General features: G+C 45.4%; 1 protein-coding gene across 1 annotated transcript; it reads left to right on the forward strand.

Moving 5' to 3' along the window:
- Positions 1-19,553: 19,553 nt before the first annotated feature.
- Positions 19,554-22,589, forward strand: tcf15 (transcription factor 15). Its single transcript, XM_052058191.1, has 3 exons — positions 19,554-20,141; positions 20,279-20,942; positions 22,038-22,589. Exons 1-3 carry the CDS (start codon positions 20,065-20,067, stop codon positions 22,092-22,094), a joined length of 798 nt encoding a protein of 265 aa, XP_051914151.1. The 5' UTR covers positions 19,554-20,064; the 3' UTR covers positions 22,095-22,589.
- Positions 22,590-23,641: the final 1,052 nt, after the last annotated feature.

Below are 23,641 nucleotides of genomic sequence, written 5' to 3' on the forward strand. Positions count from 1 at the left end.
TTGTCAAAATCGATTACATTTCGGGTTCACTTATCTTAGGTTACGATGAGAGTGGCAATGGCAACTCCACTCACAGCAAAGAGAAAACTCCAACAGAATTAAGACACACTGACAAGTGAATCAAACCCTGTGAGGCCGATGCGCTAACCGGTCGACGACCGGGTCGGCCTTGTTGTATTACGATTTTATGTTAAATGTTTTTGTCACAGCTGCAGCTGTTGTGAACGTGCTATACGAATAAAGATGCATTGAATCGTATTGTGAGCGGCATGGTAGCCAACTGAGCACATCCACCTCACAGGACACTGGTCGTGGGTTCAATTTCGTCCCCGACCCTCTTGTGTGGAGTTTGCATGTTCTCCCCGTACCTGCGCAGGTTTTTTTTTTTTTCCCCAGACACCGCAGTTTCTTCCCATACTCCAAAACATGCATGGGAGGTTAATGGAACACTCTAAAGTGCCCCTAGGTCTGATGTCTCTGTGTGCCCTGGAATTGGCTGGCAAGCAGTTCAGGGTGTCCTTTGCCGACTGCCCGAAGACAACTGGAATTGTCTCCGGCACGCCCCACAACCCTTGTGAGGATCAGCAGATCAGAAATTGGATGGATAGATGAGGTAGATAACTGCCTTTATTACATCGCAACAGACTGTAAAATGAGGACCCATGGAGTCCAATTACATCACATTTGGGTGAACAACATTCACCTGCCCAAGAGCAGCTATGAGCTCATCAGCGCAGCAAGCACATCAACAAAGACTGCCGGCCGCTGCTGCACATGAGCCGAGTATATCAAGTCAATTACTGAAGCCAACCTGCAAAATTGAGCGCACAACCCTCACACTTCAAAGATATTGATTGAACCGAGGAAGCAATCATTGTTTGAGTGAAAATATGCCTGGCGTCTGATGGAAGGAGTGGGGTCGCTGCAAGCTGATGCACAGCTTGAGTGTGCTGACATAACCTTGATACTTGATGCTGTTGTTTTGTCTCTTAAAAATACGCCTACCAGTAATTGTTTTAGAATGCTGTGGAAATACAGTTGGGTTCAGTTGCGATATCAACATACATTTTGATCACCGTTATTTTGACAATATTATAGATGTATTATAAAGATTTAGAATGAACAAATAGTCCCTCCCGTCACTCCCACCAAGATGGAGGAAGGGATAGGAGTGGGGTTGTGGGCAGATTGCACATTCCCAATAGGTGGTTTTAAAGTTTTTAAATGTCTCCATTAAAAATGGATATAATTGAAATTGAAAGCTCACATTTTCCTGATCCCAAAAAATCATAAACGGAGTTTCTTACCATCAGCATCCTTATTCTTTTTTTCAAGGAAAACACTCTCTTTCAAAACATTAATATCTAGTATCTAGTATTAATATCTCATATCTATTAATATCTTGTGTTTGTGATTAATTTAAGGCTACATCCATTTAAGTGTCAAAGTCAAGGCCCGGGGGCCAGATCTATCCCGCCACATCATGTCTGAACCAAAATTTCAAAGTGTCATATATAATCCAAAATAACAGTCATTATTCTTGACTTCTGATTTTAAAACTACTGTCTATCCATCAATTCGTTGTGCGCCGTGTATGTAATATGTGGAGGTGATTAAACATTTCTATGGTTTCTCAAAATTCATAACAGCCCTCCAAGGGAAACTGTAGCTACAATGTGGCCCGCAACAAAAATTAGTTCAACACCCCTGATTTAAAGCAATGGTTATTTTCCAAAATAGATAAATGAGGACGTAACTATGTGACCGCATACGATTGAAAGGTAATGTATCGTAAACAAGGTGTGTCTGTAAAGTTCCTGAACTACTGTGAAAAAAGATATGATCAATCCAAACCACAATTTCTCCCCATGGTAGTACTCCCCCTAGCTTCCAACACAACTTCAATTGCATATTTTCGGCGATATAACAGATCAGTACAATGACCTGCATACAAGTTAGCAGACCAAAGCAGCTGAAGTGGAGCAAACTGAATCTTTTGACATTTTGGACAATTTAATTAATTGAAATGAGCGCTCACCAATGGTTGCATTAATTGGCTTACTGGCTAACTGATGCTATTTACTACTTGGAAGAGGAGACAACCAGAAGCATGTCATCCATGTCATGAGAACATCTTTACTCATTTAACATTCCTTTAAAAAAAAAAAAAAAAAAAAAAAAAAAAAAAAAAAATCGATGGGCCTCGTCTCTGACCCTATGTTTAGCAGTTGGTGACCGGCAGTGTAACTATCGAGGCAGAAAAAACTGTTACCATTTAGTCCAGTTGGTTCGCTGTCCAGGCAGGAAGTGTGGATTCCATCCATCCATTATCTACCGCTTATCCGGGGCCGGGTCGCGGGGGCAACAGCTTTAGCAGGGAAGCCCAGACTTCCCTCTCCCTAGCTACTTCTTCCAGCTCTCCCCGGGGGATCCCGAGTCGTTCCCAGGCAAGCTGGGTGACATAGTCTCTCCAGCGTGTCCTGGGTCTTCCTCGGGGTCTCCTCCCGGTGGGACATGACTGGAACACCTCACCGGGGAGGCGCTCAGGAGGCATCCGAATCAGATGCCCAAGCCACCTCATCTGGCTCCTCTCGATGTGGAGGAGAAGCGGCTCGACTCTGAGCCCCTCCCGGATGACTGAGCTTCTCACCTTATCTCTAAGGGAGAGCCCGGACACCCTGCGGAGAAAACTCATTTCAGCCGCTTGTATCCGGGATCTCGTTCTTTCGGTCACGACCCATAGCTCGTGACCATAGGTGAGGGTTGGGACGTAGATCGACCAGTAAATTGAGAGCTTCGCCCTTTGGCTCAGCTCCTTCTTCACCACGACAGACCGATACAACGTCCGCATCACAGTAGACGCTGCACCGATCCGCCTGTCGATCTCTCGCTCCCTCCTGCCCTCACTCGTGAACAAGACCCCAAGATACTTGAACTCCTCCACTTGGGGAAAGATCTCCCCCCCGACCCGGAGGGGGCACTCCACCCTTTTCCGACTGAGGACCATGGTTTCAGATTTGGAGGTGCTGATTTTCATCCCAACCGCTTCACACTCGGCTGCGAAACGCTCCAGTGAGAGTTGGAGAGCCCCGTTTGAAGGAGCCAACAGTGCCACATCATCTGCAAAAAGCAGGGATGTAATACTAAAGCCCCCAAAACGGACCCCCTCAACACTTCGGATGCGACTAGAAATTCTGTCCATAAAGGTTATGAACAGAATCGGCGACAAAGGGCAGCCTTGGCGGAGTCCTACCCCCACTGGAAACGATTCCGACTTACTGCCGGCAATGCGAACCAAACTCTGACATCGGTGGTATAGTGACCGAACAGCCCGTATCAGGGGGTTCGGTAGCCTATACCCACGAAGCACCCCCCACAGAACTCCCCGAGGGACACGGTCAAACGCCTTCTCCAAGTCCACAAAACACATGTAGACTGGTTGGGCGAATTCCCACATACCCTCAAGGACCCTGCTAAGGGTGTAGAGCTGGTCCACTGTTCCACGGCCGGGACGAAAACCACACTGCTCCTCCTCAATCTGAGGCTCGACTTCCTGACGGACCCTCCTCTCCAGCACCACTGAATTGACCTTACCAGGGAGGCTGAGGAGTGTGATCCCTCTGTAGTTGGAACACACCCTCCGGTCCCCCTTTTTAAAAAGAGGGACTACCACCCCGGTCTGCCAACCAGAGGCACTCTCCCTGTTGACCACGCGATGTTGCAGAGGCGTGTCAACCAGGACAGCCCCACAACATCCAGAGCCTTGAGGAACTCCGGGCGGATCTCATCCACCCCTGGGGCCTTGCCACCGAGGAGCTTTTTAACCACATCGGTGACTTCAACCACAGAGATAGGAGAGCCCACCTCAGAGTCCCCAGGCTCTTCTTCCTCCAAGGAAGGCGTATTGGTGCAGTTGAGGAGGTCTTCGAAGTACTCTGCCCACCGGTTCACAACGTCCCGAGTCGAAGTCAGCAGCACCCCATCCCCACTGTACACAGTGTTAGTGGTGCACTGCTTCCCCCTCCTGAGACGTCGGATGGTGGACCAGAATTTCCTCGAAGCCGTCCGGAAGTCGGCTTCCATGGCCTCACCGAACTCTTCCCACGCTCGGGTTTTTGCCTCGGCGACCACCGAAGCCACGGTCCGCTTGGCCAGTCGATACCTGTCAGCTGCCTCTGGGGTCCCACAGGCCATAAAGGCTCGATAGGACTCCTTCAGCTTGACGGCATCCCTTACTGCTGGTGTCCACCAGCGAGTACGGGGATTGCCGCCACGACAGGCACCAACCACCTTATGGCCACAACTCAGATTGGCCGCCTCAACAATAGAGACACGGAACATGGTCCACTCGGGCTCAATGTCCCCCGCCTCCCCCGGAACATGGGAAAAGCTCTGTCGGAGGTGGGAGTTGAAACTCCTTCTGACAGGGGATTCCGCCAGACGTTCCCAACAAACCCTCACTATACGTTTGGGTCTGCCAGGACGGACCGGCATCTTCCCCCACCATCGGAGCCTACTCACCACCAGGTGGTGATCAGTTGACAGCTCCGCCCCTCTCTTCACCCGAGTGTCCAGAACATGCGGCCGCAAATCCGATGATACAACTACAAAGTCGATCATCGAATTGCGGCCTAGGGTGTCCTGGTGCCAAGTGCACATATGGACACCCTTATGTTTGAACAAGGTGTTCGTTATGGACAATCCGTGACGAGCACAGAAGTCCAATAACAAAACACCACTCTGGTTCTGATCGGGGGGGCCGTTCCTCCCAATCACGCCCCTCCAGGTATCACTGTCATTGCCCACATGAGCACTGAAGTCCCACAGCAGAACAAGGGAGTCCCCAGCAGGAGTAGTCTCCAGCACACCCTCCAAGGACTCCAAAAGTCTGGGTATGCTGAGCTGCTGTTTGATGCATATGCACAAACAACAGTCAGGACCCGTCCACCACCCGAAGGCGGAGGGAGGCAACCCTCTCGTCTACCGGTGTGAACCCCAATGTACAGGCACTGAGCCGGGGGGCAATGAGTATGCCCACACTTGCTCTGCGCCTCTCACCGTGAGCAACTCCAGAGTGGAAGAGAGTCCAACCCCTCTCGAGAGAACTGGTACCAGAACCCAGGCTGTGTGTGGAGGCAAGTCCGACTATATCCAGTCGGAAATTCTCTGCCTCACACACCAGCTCGGGCTCCTTCCCTGCCAGAGAGGTGACATTCCATGTCCCAAGAGCTAGCTTCTGTAGCCGAGGATCGGACCGCCAGGGTCCCCACCTGTGGCTGCCGCCCAGCTCACATTGCACCCGACCCCTTTGGCCCCTCTCATGGGTGGTGAGCCCATGGGAAGGGGAACCCACGTTGCCTCTTCGGGCTGTGCCCGGCCGGGCCCCATGGGTGTAAACCCGGCCACCAGGCGCCAGCCAACGAGCCCCACCTCCAGGCCTGGCTCCAGAGGGGGGCCCCGGTGACCCGCGTCCGGGCAAGGGAAACCTAGATCCATTTATTTCGATCATCATTGGGGTCTTTGAGCCGTGCTTTGTCTGGCCCCTCACCTAGAACCTGTTTGCCATGGGTGACCCTGCCAGGGGCATAAAGCCCCAGACAACTTAGCTTCTAGGATCATTGGGACACACAAACCCCTCCACCACGGTAAGGTGATGACTCACGGAGGGGAAGTGTGGATTTAAATTTTTTTTTTTTTTGAAAAGGTGAAATGCAAGAAAATGCAAAGAATCTTCTGCACCCTGACAAATAGCTGGTTGTGCGGCATGGTTGCGGCTCCCAAGGAGCTAAAAGTGTCCAATGAAGGAATGAACTGTTTGTCTGTGCACATTGTGCGTTACAGGGGAGCTGCTCATTAAAAGCTCCATTCCTCAGTGTTTGATCAAGTGCGACTGCCAAGCTCTTTAACTCACTGTTCTTGATGTTTTGCGCCGTTTATGGAAAACCCATCTGTTTCCCCGTCTCTCTGTTGGCACAGGGTCCACCTCATCCGTATGCTTCACTTTTTGAAGCGATGTCAGAATCACACTTTTATGCATCCAAGATGTCCAACTTGTCATCAGCACTCAGCAAAAGTCAACGGGAGCAGGCCTTAAATAGCATCTCTACCCATTCATCGAGAACAAAGGAAGAAACTAGGATAGTTAGCAGGAACACAGTGGAGCTTTTAGTATGTGCTCAATAAATGTGAACATATTGAGGCAATGGCATTTGATCTGAATTCATTTCTAATAAAATAAACCATCCAAAACATACTGTTGTACAACAAAGCCATGGTAAGAATTGTATTATTTCAACATTTTTATCACAGGAATTGTTACATACCTTTAATATACAGCAGTGTTCACCATTTACCGCCGTGATGAACCCACTTAAAAATACAGTGCATAGCAGGCATTCAGTAAATGTTCATCATAAAAACGCAGCAGCTTTATTCCTAAAAATAATAGGCTATTTGTGCCTCCACTTGTCGAAACAAAGGTATTCTAATGAATATTGCGTGTGCGACCCGTTTTTATAATCTCGGCAGGGTTACTAAATTAAGGAGTGGGCTGAGCCGTTGCTACAGCCGTCCCCACCCCAAATGTGCAAAGCACCTTTGCTCCCTTACAAAGACTCATAGCAGAACGAAGTCTCATGTTCCCTAGATGGTAAAGCGGGTAACCACGCTAGGCGAGCGACGGGGCGGGTGTACAGATGAAGTCTCATGTCCACCTCAGATGACCGAATACACCAGTCATCACTTCGGTGAACCTTAGTTGCTCGTCCAATGGGCCACGAAGCCCTGGGCAGCTGAGGGTCCACAAACAAAACGACTGCCTTCTTCTCCAGGAGCTCCATCGTAGCTGAATGCCATTTCTGCCTGGTCTGAGGTGTGGGAAGATACTCCTTCATGTGCCTGGACCAGAATTGGTCAGTGAGCACCTGAGTGTCACCAACGCTTGCAACTCAGGGTCTCTAAATTCAGGAGTAGGCTGAGACTTTGCTACAATAGTGATAATAATAACAAAAATAATTGATTTGGGGGATCCAAACATTTGTGAACATTTAGACTTTGCACACTAATGAGCCCTGATGACAAATTAAAATTTTAAAGTTGTCATAGACGATGAAAACAAAATGGCTTACGCAACGTTTAAACTAGGCCTTTGAAAATTGGCAAGCATGTGTAACCCTACCCCGCCCCAGACGTCCATTGCAGCCATCGTCTAAAATGAACAGGAAGTGAGCTATTAATTTTGAAAGTCTGGTTTTAGCCCATTTTTGCACATTTACAGTGATCATACTTTGCATCCTTGTCCTGGAGGAGTCATCCGACTGACGTCAAATTTTGCCTTAACAATCTTAAGGCCTGGGAAGAGAACATGGAGTGGGGGGGGGGGGGGGGGTGGAGTTTTCGAAATTCCAGATGATCGGGGTGGGGCATCACAATTTGCATTTAGCATGTATTTCGCCAAAAAGTAGGAAATGCTTAATAACTCAAGCGCACATGCTTCAAACATTCTTCAAACTTATCACGTTTATAAATAGTCATAAAAAGACATTATTTGATACAATTCTGAGATACAAATAGCGGCACCGAATGCTGACTTAAAACGTCATTATTATACTTTTTAATCTGCCGCACAGAGCCCGTTGAATAAATCCAATTGAAAATTTGTCAGGAAAGCCTCAACACGACCATGCGCTATACGCCAAATATTATTTGTTTTCTGTGAAGGGTGTGTGGAGGCGACCATCAAAGAGCAACTTGTAGTCACCAATAGGCTGAGAGGAGGGAGTCTTTACCTTGTCAGACACGTCGCTTGTCCGCAACGATCTTCCATCCAATATACCGCTTGATAATTATGATACAATTTCCGATTTCTCACTAATAATGCCTTATTAGTGAGTCCAACGTGTGTTTCGATTAGTTGTGCGTGTGGTTATCCGTGCCTGCGTTGGTACGTACGTACGGTCAGCAAAAAGTAGGGATTCCCAGTTCACTGAAACACAGTTCAAAAGAAAGAGCACTTCCTCTCAGCGAGCAGCTGATTTTACCACCTGTGCTGACGTACCGCACCCACATCACGTGACAAGCTTCCTGTTTACAGCGTGTGACGCAGAGCCGGCGCTGACATGTGGCGGGTCAAGCCATCAATCAGCATGCTTGTCAGGTCAGGTCCTTGCAGGAGATTTGCATTGAGTAATGAGTCTTTAAATCACACGTGTCTTTCGCTGTAGAGTATCTGCTTTTCTTTCTTTTTGATGGATGTGCAGCATGCTGGGATGTCGTTGGCCACAAAATTTACAGAAGGGACATTTCCTGCAATCTTTTGCTGATGTGCCCAGTGCTCGTGCACCCCTGCACCACTGTGCGGATTTTGCTTCAAATGACTTTAAGAGCTGCTCTCACTGAACCCATTTCCTTATATCACGTCAAAATGTCAAACCTTTAATGAGAGTGCAGGCCTGAAGACATCTACGAACTTATTTTTCATCATAGTGGTAGCGCCACCTTCTGGCTAAAGAATATATACAGTCTATGTTTTATTCTTTGACGTTTTTCTCCTAGCAAGTTTACCAGATTTACCTCAGATATGCTCAGAAGAGTGGTTAGGCCATCATGATGTTGCAACACGAAGTTTGTGAATTTTTGCAAAACACTGCTGCTGGGACAGCAGCACGGGGTGAGCTAATAAAACAGCGCTCATTCTGAGAATATAAATAAGGAACACATTTTCATTCAACTTTGCAAACACATCAGGCCTGGCAACAGCATCACCATTTTATTGGGTTATTTTGTGATCATGAAACAGTCCACGCCAATGAACAAGTCGGCCTTGCATTAATCCACAATATCATCTACTTTTGTTTAAACACCGCCGTCATTTCAGACAGAGTCATTAATCCCAAAGCTGTGGTATGACACCCGAAAGTCAGCGGCAGAGTCATGATCACTTTAAAAGCATGTCAGTGTGTAAAAGAAGAGAGTGGGATAGGGGAGGGTTATAAATAAATATAGCTCATTTCTGGCAGGTAGTTTTCTCCAGCTGCTCTAAGTGTGACAATTCCACGAGGACCAAAAATCTAATGTTAAAAGCAATTCATTATGCAGGAACTGTTCTTGCGTGACCTGCGGCTACACCTGTGTGACTAACTCAATTGCAGACATTGCGAGATGTTAGCGAGAAGAAGCATCTCCGCTTTGACAGCAGAGGGTCGAACAGAGTGTAGTGGGACTCGGATAATTTCCATGTCTATGTGTCTTGATTGACAGGGTCGTTTCTTTTGCAGTGATGCAGTTTATTTTGGCGGGGAAGGTGATACATGATACGCTCTGAGAGACATTGTAGCAACGGCCCAAATTTAATGCTGAAGAACATGATGATTGCCAAGGGGTAAAATGTCACTGTACATATTTACTACGAATGCGTGCATAGAGGCAGCTGCACACTCCTTAATGGCCTGACTGTTGTCTTTTCACTACACTGGTGTCAACTCACGGCTCTTTCAAAAGGAAGAAAGCTTGAATATGTGAGCAAAATGATCTCAAGAATGTTGGTATAGCTGCGCCGAAACATTAGTTGTGCTCAGTTTCATACTACAAAGACATAATCTATAGATGGCACGGCTAATGATTACTGACTATATACAGAGCTCCTTCATGTTGGAACTGATTCCTGTGTGACCAATTAATTGTCAGCCCCGACCAAAGTAGTTGAAACGATTTGTAATAATTCCATTTAATGATTTGCTTCTTCTGTCCAAAATAACATTTTTAATTGTCTCATTAGAAAACGTGACAGCTACCGGGATGTTTTGGACAACAATGATTCTGTCTCCATAGATCTTTTCACAATTTACCTGAGAAAATCTGCAAGCCCAGATGTCCTGCTTTTGTTACCACAGTAACCTGCGCGGCTCTTTGAAATCTCGGCAAAAATAGAACAGTACGGTAAGTTAAGCACTTTGAAGCAGGATGCCTGTGTAACGCAACAGTCGACATGACCTCATTAAAGGAGACGTTATCGGATGGAGGGCTTGTGGCATCTTGTTTTTTCAGATTAGTTTCTGGCGTGAATTTCAAATATATATATAGAGAGAGAGGCTGGAGCAGGCATCCATGTTATTCCTCCTGTCAATGTGAGCTGGATAAAAGGCAGAGATGGGGGAAATTAATTTCAACTGTTTTGGAGGCTGTCATTGCCTTGCCACAGACCAAAGGTTGAAAACCATCCTTGCCAAGGACATAGAATCAAACATCTACGGAGGTCAGAATATACGTGGAGGCTTCCAGCCCTGATCTGTGCTGGCCACAGGCCTGTGTGGAAAACCCCGCAGGTCAGAGACGCATACCTGTCAACTTTTCGGAGCGCCAACCTGTGTAAACTACCAAAAAAATCCTTATAAAGAGCAAAAAATCCGTATAACATCCCAAAGCATTTTATATGTCAAAATAACGGCAGAAAAAACCCCACGAAATTTTCAATGATATTTATTGTAGATCTCCATCATCAGTAAATCAGATTTACTGGAAGGTTACCGGAAATGAAAGCATTCGAGTAGACTAGCACCATTCTGGGCAAAAGCAAACGGAACTACCTGTTGGGGGGGGGGGGGGGGGGGGGGATTTTCAGAATCCGTATGATGTGTGCGATACGGCCATGTACGTAAGATTCACCACAAAATCCGTATGAACTATGGCTAAACCGTATGAGTTGACAGGTATGGAGACGACAAGAATTTTGCTCTCTTTGTCTCTACAGAATGAAGATGCAGAGCGTCTGTTTGCCCATCAGGGGGCGATATATATATTTGCCTTACATTCGTCTTGTCAAACCAAGTTCAGCACCAGTGTCACTCAACACTTTTTCAAAGTAATAGACAGTTAGCATATTAGTTAACATCTCTCTCTCTCTCTCTCTCTCTCTCTCTCTCTCTCTCTCTCTCTCTCTCTCTCTCTCTCTCTCTCTCTCTCTCTCTCTCTCTCTCTCTCTCTCTCTCTCTCTCTCTCTCTCTCTCTCTCTCTCTCTCTCTCTCTCTCTCTCTCTCTCTCTCTCTCTCTCTCTCTCTCTCTCTCTCTCTCTCTCTCTCTCTCTCTCCCTCCCTCTCTCTCGCTCGCTCTTTTGTTCTAAATTCATGGCTATTCTGACAAGATTAGACGATAATTGCTACCGATCTCTGACAGGTGTTTCTGTGTGTGCCATGTGCTCTCATGAAGGAGTTTATCCCGCGTGATGAAGTTACAGTTTAAGTTCATTCAATATTTGACAAATGTTTGAATCTGCTATTGAGAGGATGTTGAGGTTCTTCCTTGTTTGAACAAGATGGCCGAGGTGTTATTGGCAAGTGGCGCATCCCTAATTGGCCATTTGCATTTTCCCAATGCAAGATTGATGAATTGGATCTGCTGAGACATTTCAAAACAAAGTATTGTTGTGTTCAGAAAATGAAGAAAATGGGCCCCTCTGCCGTACTGTTTCTTTTGGAACAATATCTCGAGCAAGATTGGTCTGAAATTATCACACAGGCAGCTTGAATCAGTTGGCTTTTTATTCGTCACACTTTTTTATTTTGTCATTTTAATGCTGCAATAGTACAATAAATAAAATTGCGTTGCCTTGCATGTTTGTTTTTTTTGCAAATAATTAAGAACATTAATCACGATATCAATTTCTCTTCCATTTTATTCTCACAGTTGTAAAAGTGTCACTAGTGTCACTAACAATGAGTGTGCATAGCTCTTTCACACAGACCACATACGACCTGTTACTTTGTCATGAAACGTTGCCTTGTTGACTTTGTTATACAGGAATCTCTTCCATTTCATATTTAAAGATGACCTCAGCCAGAATCGTGCTCATTGACAGGACTCTACAACCTTGAATCTTGAATGTTTTACTGATTAGAAACACAAAATTGTAATCCACACTGAAGGAGCTGTAGGCACCAATGCAGAAAATGGGAGGTTCCTAAGTTATAAACACCCGATTTCTGAAAATTCGTAGAGACAAACATTGACTGATGTCTATCGGCAATGAGAAGAAGACGGAAGACCTATCACAGTTTGCAAGCAGCCGTTCAACAGCGCCCTCCGCCGAGTATATTAGGAACTGTCCAAAGAAATCTCCGGTCACCGGCACAAGTCAGACTCCCATCATAACTTCTCCCTCCTCTGCACATGGACTTTTTAAGCTCATTGTTAACAGTGCAGTGATGGTGTGGCGCCTGTTGACGTATTTCCTCTATGGAACTAATACGTAGTTGAGGGCTCTGAATGCGACCGGGTGCTTTTGTGTGCCTGAGTTAAAGTGACTTCCTATTTTTGGCCGAAACCTTTGTCGTGCACCACGACTGCTTGGTGCTTTCTACCGCCTTATTACTTATTACTTATTACTGATTCGTCTTACTGTTTATTGTATATGTTAAATCGCTCCATGTACAGCACTTTGTATGCAGCGATGGCTGTTTGAAAGTGCTCTATAAATACTGTTGACTTGTTGACTTGACTTGACGACAGTCTTTTTCATTTGATGACATCTACTGGAAATTAGAGATCAAAATGTAATGTGTTCCAATTTACAAAGTATTTCAGCTTCTGAGCCGTCGTTCGATACCCACCGTGTTGGTATCTTGGTGACTTCCTGTTCTGTATTTGACAGTACAGCATAATGTACAGCAGCCCACTCTCGCACTATAGTACTGGTGGCAAGAGTACATCTCTTCCTCCATGCTAGAGCAGGGAAATGATTCAAGGCAAAATTGTTATGCACAGAAGAGGGCTTTCCGATACGTCAGTCATCCTTGATGATCTCCCTTTGTGGCGGCTGTGGGGAAATGAAGGAGACCAAACCCAAAAGGACTTTGCAGTTTCCCCTGTGTGTGCGTGCGTGTGTATGCGCGCGTGTGTGTGTGTGTGCGTGCGTGTGTGTGCGTGTGCGCGTGTGAGTGCGCGTGTGAGTGTGCGTGTGCGTGTGTGCGTGCGTGTGCGTGCGTGTGTGTGCGTGTGCGCGTGTGAGTGCGCGTGTGAGTGTGCGTGTGTGCGTGCGTGTGCGTGTCGTGTGTGAGATTTCCTTCCTGTGACTCTCAGTGTCTGGAAGTAACCAGATCCTCAAAGGCCTTTTGACACGCAACACCAGCATTAAAAAAGAAACACCAACACATTGCACCTGTTGCTTTTAGGAAACATTTTCCATGGGTTGCTCTGTGCGTGTGTGCGTGCGCGACATCCAGTCGTTTGGCTAAAGCGCCAATAGCACCCAAGCCCTGTATGTGAACTGGGACTGATCAGAGAAGTGTGGGAAAAGTGCAGAGACCAAAAAAATCTCCTCTCATATGAAACGCAGTACCTAACTGCATGAATTAGTTTTTCTTCGCAGTTTGCCATGAATAAAAGTGAAGGAGGTTTTTTTCCTCCCTTGCAAACTATCCTCAGTGTTTTAGAAATTCAGTGTTTGCTGAAAATGTCCCATTTTCCAGGTTTTGTGCTCTCAATATAATTATCTATGTCTCCGGCTCATTGGATAAGTAACAATTGGTTTCAAAGAAGCACAGTGTGCTGAAGCGATACGTCACGTCTGAGAGGCTAACATTAGTGTATTTCAGGGAAGTGCAGCCTGGGTTGTCAATAGAAATATCGCCAACAAATCAAACGACCTGTAAGCCATTTTTTAGGACAATGTTGTTAGCTTTGAAATGATGTCGAATTGATTTGGGACTACAGTTTGTGAATGTAACGATTAATATGGGTAGTTTAAAACATTGTAGGTGGGCGTCATTCATTTTCATAGGGCTCGTTCCAGATCATGTCTGCAGTCGTCCATCGATAATAATCGTCAACAACTCCCACCAACCATCATCCTGCAAAGAGCTGTAAGGAGGCTGGTTGTGCTTATCCCAACAGAGGACTTGACTCCAGCTGCAGCTCTGTGACCCGGACTCTAGCTGCAGGCTTGACCCTTTTAAGTCATTATCTGGTTGGTTGGTGTAGGCGGATCGCTGCCACCATGCCCACACACAATGTACACCGTACATACACGAAGTTGAGCACCCACGCCTCATAAAGACACTGATCCGCTTGAGGGCCATGATTGACTTTGGGCGCTATGCTCTTCACCGAAAACAGGAGAGAACATTGGACAACTGTTCACCCCAAAAAAAAAACAGTTTTAATGTTTGTGAATTTTTCACTGAATGGGGTCTTTGATTATGAGTTGATGTAAGTTCCCTGGATGGGACATCGGGAACTTAAGTGGGAGGTGTTGGATTCACCTGGCGCTTTAAGAGAGGCGGGGCTGACACTGACAGGTGCCCGTTCGCGCGACGTTTAAAAAACAGGATCGCATTATGTTACGTTAGTGAATACACTCGCTTCGTCGTCGGCATGGCCCAATGGTAAGCTACGCTTGTACTTTTATTTACCGGATATTTAAAGTTAGCTTTAGATTCGATCATGATCGGTTGCTTTGTTTGTCTGCTTTGCATTATGTCCGTTGTGCTTTGTTTGCAATCACAGTCAGTTACCGTTCGCAATCGGCAATTTAGACAGCGTGGGCTAATATGTTTTTAGAACAGTGGTGTCTTTATTTAGCATAGTTGTTGTGTTTTCCCATTTGATCTTTCATTCATTCATTCATTCATCTTCCGAGCCGCTTGATCCTCACTAGGGTCGCGGGGGGTGCTGGAGCCTATCCCAGCTGTCTTCGGGCAGCAGGCGGGGGACACCCCGAATTGGTTGCCAGCCAATCGCAGGGCACACAGAGACGAACAACCATCCACGCTCACACTCACACCTAGGGACAATTTAGAGTGTTCAATCAGCCTGCCATGCATGTTTTTGGAATGTGGGAGGAAACCGGAGCACCCGGAGAAAACCCACGCAGGCCCGGGGAGAACATGCAAACTCCACACAGGGAGGCCGGAGCTGGAATTGAACCCGGTACCTCTGCACTGTGAAGCCGACTTGAACGAAGTAAATTGCGTTGCAGCTGGGCTTAATCATGCCGGTGCTCCACTTCTGGGACTTGTAGTTCTTTTGTTCGAGTCGACTTGATATGTTTGATGTATGGTTTCTTGCGTTTCCAATAATGAATAATAATACATGGTAAAATCATGGTTGACTAAAGAATTTATTAAATGTATTTTTAAAATGGTATTAATTAATGTCAATTCCATACCTATTTACATCGTGATGCAGAAAGAAATATATATTCATTTTACTGCATTTATGTGTGCTTTGGGTCATTAGCTGCTTCTGATAATGCAACTACTTCTGTTTCATCTACGACTACTTCTGCTGCAAAGTGTCCCAATAAATGTATCAAAAAAAGTACAGAAAGAGTGATCCTTCCATGCTGGCCGACGATCCCTATTCAGAGGGCCGTGAAGAACGGAAGTAACTGAACAAATACACAACATATACCTTTAACTGGAGAATTCCAATATATAATGAACTATGATAATTGCCAATTCCAAGCCCCCTCACCCCCCCGCCCCACTTTCCAGTTTCCCCCTCAAAATGTCACCCACAAATAGCAAAATGCTTTCTCACTGCTTTTTCCACTGTGGGAAGTTGGTTTGAGATGTAGGAGTCCACAATGATTTCTCACTGCTTCCTATCCGGAACTGAAACTGAATGCAGGCGTGTAATTTGTGCCAGATTTTTACAGGTTCCCCGTTGTAGTAAATCAGCGGGCACAAGCAAGTACGCGTGCTAAGAGAACTGCTCATCTTCCTAAAGGTTGCGTCTGCATGTCTTTGTGTTTGAGGAAAGAGCAATCAAACAGGGACTTTGTGAACAAGAGAGACATGCTGTGGTGTCCGACATACTCATGTGGGGTAGTGACTCACTGTCACAGCTGGAGTCCCAAAATGGAATTGGAACAATGTGCAGCTAGTTGGAAAGCATAACCTTAATTGAATGGCATAGTGCACACACAGGAGGAAAATGGAGGAAAAGTGGTAACATAAACAGAAACATAAAAGAGAGTTCTGTTGAATATTGTTTTAGACAAAACTAATAAGATTTTGGGAATAAAGTCACTCTTAGGGCGGAGATCCCAAAATGTGATATAAGTGTACATCCGTTGGACGAGAGATGCGCAGTCAGCACAAATAATACAGCAGCACAGTCCTCTGCCATTGCTGCTGGGATGTCCACACGGAATTCTTAACATTAAATGTGTGTCTTTCTTATTGTCCGGATGAAAACAACATTGCCACGGCCAGGTTTCAAAAGTCTCAAAGAATGAAACGTGGCCACTGAGAGCACCTTCAACCGCACTTCATTTGCACCAGCGATTAGTTGTTAGTTAAACATGACCACAAAGTTCGACCGTGGAGTGCAGTTTGCCCCTGGTCTGTCCCCCCCGCAAACCCTCCACACACACACCCCACCCCCATTTGTCACTCATGGCAAAGTATAAATGCTGGCTTTGCGCCAAGAACACCGTTGCAGAACAATGGCAGTTCAGAAGGGAAAGATGACGTTTTCACAACGCGGGCTTGGTGTGCTAACCGAGGAGGCGCCAATGGGGTGTCAGGAAACTTGAGCAGTCATCACCAAAAATTCACACGAGCGTCCCTACGCATACCATGGAAACGGTCAGTTTGAGCTCGATTCGCAGGCTAGGAAACCTGAGCAAACAGTCCGCGTATTGAACCAATCAGCAAAGATCAAACGTAATGTAAAAAACAAAAACAAAAAAACATGCACGTCTTCTTTTGAAATTAATGCTTCCAGTGCTATTAGCCGCTGGAGCTTTCAAGACTGTGTTTTTGGTATTTTAAACTGATTTAATGCTGAATGATGTTAACAAACTATCTCTACCATGCTCCAGTTTGAACGAGGATGGACTTCCGCCGCCGAAGAGTGACGTTGCTCACGAAGAATACGCCCCTGTAAATCTACAAATTTGATTGCACGGTTGGTTTTGAACCGGGGCCGAGCCACGGCTTTCCAGACCTTGGTTGAATCAAATTGAAGGTGGCTGAAAAATCTTGAAAGACCGCTCTTGCATAGTTATTGAATTTCCCAGATGTTTAACAATAGCGTAGGTGAGCACAGCAACTGCATCATCAGCCCAACTCGGGGACGACCTCCAAGCGGTGTTGGGCGTGCCGTCGGGCTATGAACGGTTCCCAGTCAAGAGCCGACAACTGGGTCTGCAGGTACCCGGGTCCCTGCGGCTTTAGGAGCCGCTTTGGGACCCAGTTGGAGGCTGCTCAACAGCAACAGCAACTGCATCATCAGTATCATGAACACAGTGAAGCCATTCCTCAGAACTCCAGCCAATATTGGCTAACGAGCACACCTTTCCAGAAGTTGTATTATTGCATCTCTTTTTCTTTACTTCATTCTGGAGGCAGCTGTAATACAACACCTGCCTTCCTACTTGTTTATAAACGACAGACTCGACGTCCTTTTGTCTCTAATGACTTCTTCGTTTCTTGCTTACTGTATGCTTTTTTTTCCGTGCGATGCCGCCAAGTGTTCAGACAGACACCGTGTAACTGCAATGCATTGGGTTATGGGATACATTTGTCAAGTGAAATGTGTTTGAAAAATGCGCAGTTGCAATTAAAAATGTTAGTCAGGAGATGCTTGTATTTCAAAAGCTGTTATATTTGAGTGAAACTTGCGCTACATCCAAGGAAATTTGATTGTAATAAAAGTTTGGGGGGGGGGCGTTGCGTGTACGTATCAATGAGCACTCAAATTAGTACTAGTATGCTCAGTCTGAAAAAGTGTGATCTGAGCATTCCTGGTAACAATGTTTTTCAGTGTGTAGATATTAATCGCACTGTACATCAGACCGAAGTGCCATTTTTTTCTTTTTTTAAATAATTACAGGGAATTGTTGGGCATCTATAATTCCAGCATTAACAGTAGCAAGCTTGGGGCGGGATATGAAGCAGCTGCCTCGGCTATGACATAATGCAAATGTGTCATCGGCAGGGGAAAAGCAGACGAGTTGGACTAGCTAGGCTATGACGGCGCCCATGCAAGGCTCCTCTGTAACCCTGAAAAAATGCAAAAAGTGTTGCTCAATACCAGTGAACAAGCTGAGAACTTCAAGCCAACCGCCAAGTTTTTGCGGGAACAAGAAGTGAGGCCAGTAGGATGTCATTTCAAATGCTGGAGAACATGCTCCTCTTTGTTCTGTGCGTCAGACAGATCATCAATAAGGACTCAGTGGGTGGCGAACCCGAGCGGCTGCGTCCTCATCACTGAGATTAATGGATTGACTTCCTTTGAAGGAGCTCAGTAAACGATTCTGAGCTCCCGAGAAAAGGGGCTCTTAAAACTTTGCTGTCCTGAGTTTGAGGTGAGCGAGCTAAAAAAAAATAAAAACAACACACATACGGCACATGAAATTAACTACTTTACCTTTAAGGGGCTCCCGCTATCGAGGAAAGTTGAACGCCGCTGAAATCCTGCTCTTCAGTATTCAGCCAAAGTTTGAGGAAAATATCACTTGTGTTTCTTTGATGCAATCAAGATCTCACTTTCACAACAGCAACCTTGTGGTTTGAATCCTCTTCAAGTCTCAGACAACACAGCGCAAGAGTAAATCATCCCTTTGCCCCTTGTTGTTTTCTTTTTGCACCTGGGGCAAGCCAATAAACGTACCCTCGCCATTCCAGAATCATCATTTCGCTGTTTGTTTACACACACTTACCGGTGACGTTCTCCTTCTGTGAAAATCACAGATGTTCATTTGGCCTCATAATTGGAGCAGGACATTGACATGATGACCCCATAAAATGTCATTCAAATACATTTACGAGATGGTCGACTCCCATGTCACCAGCAAAATGCTCCTCCTCTCAGCAATGAAGGTACCATTTAAATTCAACAAATTACTGCTTAAAGTGGTCATTTAGCAAATGTCGTTTGGACTTTTGACAGTTCAATGCACAATGTGGATAATTTCCTCTTGAAATGTGGTTTGACTGCGCAGCTACTAAACTCGCGTCCATGCAAATGTCAATCTAAATTCATGATCCGGGTTTCTCACTACATTCTGGAACAGACTCTTTTCTCGCAATAAACGCAAACTCACATTGACTGATAATGGAAAGGAAACATTTTACGAAGCTTCATGTGCATGAATAAATTTATGACTTTGGGGACAGAGATGATAAGAACTAATTGAAGTCCTGTCACCTCATAATGCTTTCGGCAGATTCTTTTGTTTGAATAGTCTGGCGGGTTTTGTTTTGTTTCAGGCAATGTTGTTTGGGTCTGATTAAAACAAACGTTTTTTGATGGAGTCTTATGTTCACAATGTAGCCCCACGCTTTTATTATCAGTCAAACACCGCGAAAGTACACATGGAAAAAAAAAACTTGTTCAATTTACCCAATTTTACGATGTCAAGTGGTTGCACGAAATAAAATCATCTGTATCCAGATTCATTTTTGAAGCAGATCACTTAATATGGTCACTTCAAAAATGTATCTGGACATGACATAATAAATCTGAGTATATTCAACAATTTTATTTTTTTTCTCAGTTTAGCATTAATTACTTTAAAACATGATTTGAAACACAAGAAATGCATTCAGTTGCCTGTTAAGTGTCAGCTCAGTCCATTGCATTTCATGTCAGCTTCAGACACTGGCACAGAAAGGCAATCTATTGCACAGGGCCCCAGACGTGACATGGGTTGAGGTATTAATTCTGGCCACAATATAGTCGTTTGTGGACACAAAAAAGCAGAATGTTTGCATGAAATACTATTTTGTGGATTTAATATCATTCCAATGACAACCTGTTACCTGAATTTCAAATGTTCTTAGTAGTAATGTGTTCTTATTCCGTCCTTGTCAAGGGGCTGCAATGCCAGTTTATCCTCAGTTTAAGACAAAATTCAATCGCGCCGCTCCTGTCCATTGTCTTTAGCCCCACCCTCTACTTCGACCTTACAGTTTATAGAGAGGGTGTGTTCAGTTTGCTGACCCAATTGTTCAGTATGGAACCATAAATAAGTTGCCGCAGCTAAATAATTTGTTGCACGTTATAGCGACACTGTGTGGGGGCGGGGGGCGGTGTCGTGAATTTACCCATTTTTATTTTGTCATGCGGCTTACTAAAGAGTTAAATCAGTTCTACTTTCCCCACAGTATTGGTTTATGCACGACAATTAAGCACAGGGTGTGAGTATCTTTGCTATATAGCTCCAGTACATTTGGGAAGTGAGTATGCCATAATTTGTCATGAGGTAAAATGGTATCATTTATAGTGTGTTACCCAGATACCTCCATGATATACTATGTATGGAATGTGATATCAGAGTCGGTATCGACCCGTCAGTATCGACCCAACCGGCGCTTCCCAGCCGAGCCGTCCGTCATCCAGGCCACTGCCAAGTGAGCACATCCCAAGGAGAGAACCTTCCTGGCTTCCACGTGCAGCGATGTAGAGCCAACGGCGTGTTGACATGTAGTGAAGCTGCAGCAGACGAGCCGGGACCAAGCCGAACGATGACGTTTGCCATGCTGCGCCCGGTTGCCGCGCGCTTCTATTCCGACCTGAGCGTCGCGTCCGAGGACGACGACAATCGCAGCGAGAGCGACGACAGCTCGGAGCGGCTCTACTGCGGCGGCCCGCGCGCGAGGACCGCGCGCAAGGCGGAGGGCGAGTCCACCCCGACGGTCATGAAGCAGCGCAGCGCGGCCAACGCCAGGGAGCGCGGCCGGACCCAGAGCGTCAACAGCGCCTTCACCGCCCTCAGGACCCTCATCCCCACCGAGCCGGTGGACAGGAAGCTCTCCAAGATCGAGACCCTGCGACTGGCCTCCAGCTACATTTCCCACTTGGCCAACGTGCTGCTCATCGGCGACAGCTGCGCGAATGGACAGCCGTGCCTCGACGTGGTCCACGCGCAGGCGGGGGATAAGTCGAGCCTGCAGCCCAGGACCATCTGCACTTTCTGCTTGAGCAACCAGAGGAAAGGGGTAAAGAACAACTTTGCGTTCCTAGCCAGCAGATTCAAAGGAGTCTTGAACAAGACTGCACTTGCGTTCATCACCACTATCCAGTTGAGTGCGTAAAATAAAGCATTTCAAAACGACATGTTCTCGCTTGGGAAATGAATAGCAACGAAAACCAGACGCACGGATTCCTCTTTTATTTCATTGCTTTTCATTTTTACCGAGTAAGCCCTTTCCTCATTTGGTGGGCCAAGCACGGTCTGCGGGCCACCTGCGGTTCGCTTTATTCTTTATTCGGCCCCACGGAGCATTGACAATATCAGGAGTCCTAACAATATCAGGTCATTGCTAGTTCTTTCAAAAGATCACTTGTCTCACACTTTTCTACCTTTGGTCCTCAAAGCGCTTTACACTGTTTCCTAATTTACCAACTGTTGACGCAGCATCAGGAGCAGCCGGGAGTTTGGTACTCCTGCTGAAGGATACTTTTACAAGGTCACAATGGCCGGGATTGAGCCCCCAACCTCTGGGTTGGGAGATGGCCACTACCGCTGAGTCTTTGAGCATGAAGGATTTCTTGAACGCTGCTAGCCAAGCACCATTTAGTTCTTATTCGATGCTGTCTAAAACCACTGTCTTGTAGTTGGCTGCATTTAGAAGTGTGAGCGCTGAATTGTATCCAAAATCAGTTCCCACAAATAGAACTTTCATTCATTTAGAGCGGATTCCTTGAGCTGTTTTTCTCCTAAAACTTCAACAAATAAGAAGTTATTCTATGTCTACACATGTATTTTGTTCAATAATTGGTCATTAATTAAAACTATAAATAACACATCAACATAGAGAGGAAATTTGGACCAAAATCATACGTGAGAAGGTGTATGCCCGATAAATAGTATCTGAGAATATATGATGACACATAACCTTCCTTTGTAAATCCATTTGTTGTGTTCTCTCTTATTTTATGTCAAGGATGTAACATTTAACTCTTGGCCTGACTTTAAAAAAGGCTTCACTAGACAACAACAACAACAATAGATGAGAGCCACCAGTCAGCCTTAATGTTGTTGTTGTTGATATTTAGTGAGTGATCTCTGTGTTTGTCCCTCTCCAATAAAGGACAGCAGTGAGTGTTTGAAGATGCGCAGACTGGGGCCGCTGCGATTGAGACGCTGACTGAACTGACCGGTGAAGGATTGGAAACCTGTAAACCCTCAAAAGACTTTCAAAAGACTTTCTCAGGGAAGAGTCAGAGCTGCACCACGCACACACGCATGCACGCGCGCGCACACGCACACGCACACACGCCCACACACACGCACACACACACACACACACACTTGCTGGATCCGACTTTGGAGCCCCCAGACTACAGTATTTATACTTGACTGAGAAATGTAAGCATAAGCCCCTCAAGGATGCAGTGCATTTGTTTGAGACTTATGAGCATTTGTACTTCTTTGTTTGCAAAAAAAAAAAGGAATAAATTTTATTTTTACGATTGAATTGTTTTGTAATCGGATTGATCTTTCATGAACTATAGGAGCCATCCCCTGAGGTGATGTCTACCTTGCGTAACCATTATGGCTTATTTCTGGCTCATGTTGGCTTTTAAGATGCCTGTAAGTGTTGAAGGTAAAATACAGAATAAAATGTCATGTTTGTGAGTTATATGTGAAGTCTTTAAATTTAGAAAACATGATGAAATCCCAAGAGTGTAGTTGAAGTATCATGTGAAAGATGGTCCTAACAAGGGAATGTCCAAATTCTGCGTTCTTCTGAGCCAGCCAATCTGTGGCTTTCGCTCCATACTAAACAAAGAAAAACTAAGACTAATAATAATATTAATTACAAAAAATAATTTGTATACCATCCGTCAAGTCATTTAGGAGCAATACTATGACATGGTCCAGGATGCGTAACATTCTGTTTCGGTGTACTTCTTACTCCGGAACAAATGTCTGCATTCTGACAATGTCACATTTTTAAAATATGTGCTTTGGTAGAACTTGATGAAATCTCCTACGCCGCTCATCATAAATCCAAAAAGTTGTCGTTCACTTACCCTCGTCAACCAATAATTGTATTCTTATACTGATCAAATTTTTTACGGAAAGATGACTTCGATCTTGTGCGCCTTCTTTTTTTAACTGAGTGTCTGGTTTAGTTTTTTTTCTATGTATTTTCTCTCTCTCTCTCTTTCTCTCTTTTTTTAACAACAAATGAACTCATACACAGGCTTGTTGAGTTGGTGTTTACTAAGCAAGCAGGAAGCACAGTAAAAGTGTGAGATTTCCGCTGTCTTTAGCTGGTGTGGGTTTTTTTCTTCTCATTTTCACAATTGGTGTTTTTTTTTTAAGTCTGCTATAGATTAGTCATGGCAAAAAGTGCCCCCCCCTCACACACACACACACACACACTCTGGTCGGAAACCCAAGCACAGCTGTTGGTATGCCAGAGGGATAAATCACTGCCGTGGGCCCGACGGACAGGGAGAGATGAGGTGAGAGGTCAAAAGTGAAAGCCTGTTTCTCGCTGTGGAAGCAAATGATGCAAAAATAGTCTTTACTTTGTCTCATGTGTTTGGTTGAACGAGAACGTGACAAATAGTTCTTCTGGCAACATAAGAAATATGAAAACTGTTGATATATGCATTGCTGTGCAAAAGTCATGCCAACACGAGCATTGTTTTTTTTTTTTTTGTCAATTACGTTTTTTACAAA

Source organism: Hippocampus zosterae, chromosome 2, assembly GCF_025434085.1.
Source record: "Hippocampus zosterae strain Florida chromosome 2, ASM2543408v3, whole genome shotgun sequence".
Taxonomy (NCBI): Eukaryota; Metazoa; Chordata; class Actinopteri; order Syngnathiformes; family Syngnathidae; genus Hippocampus; species Hippocampus zosterae.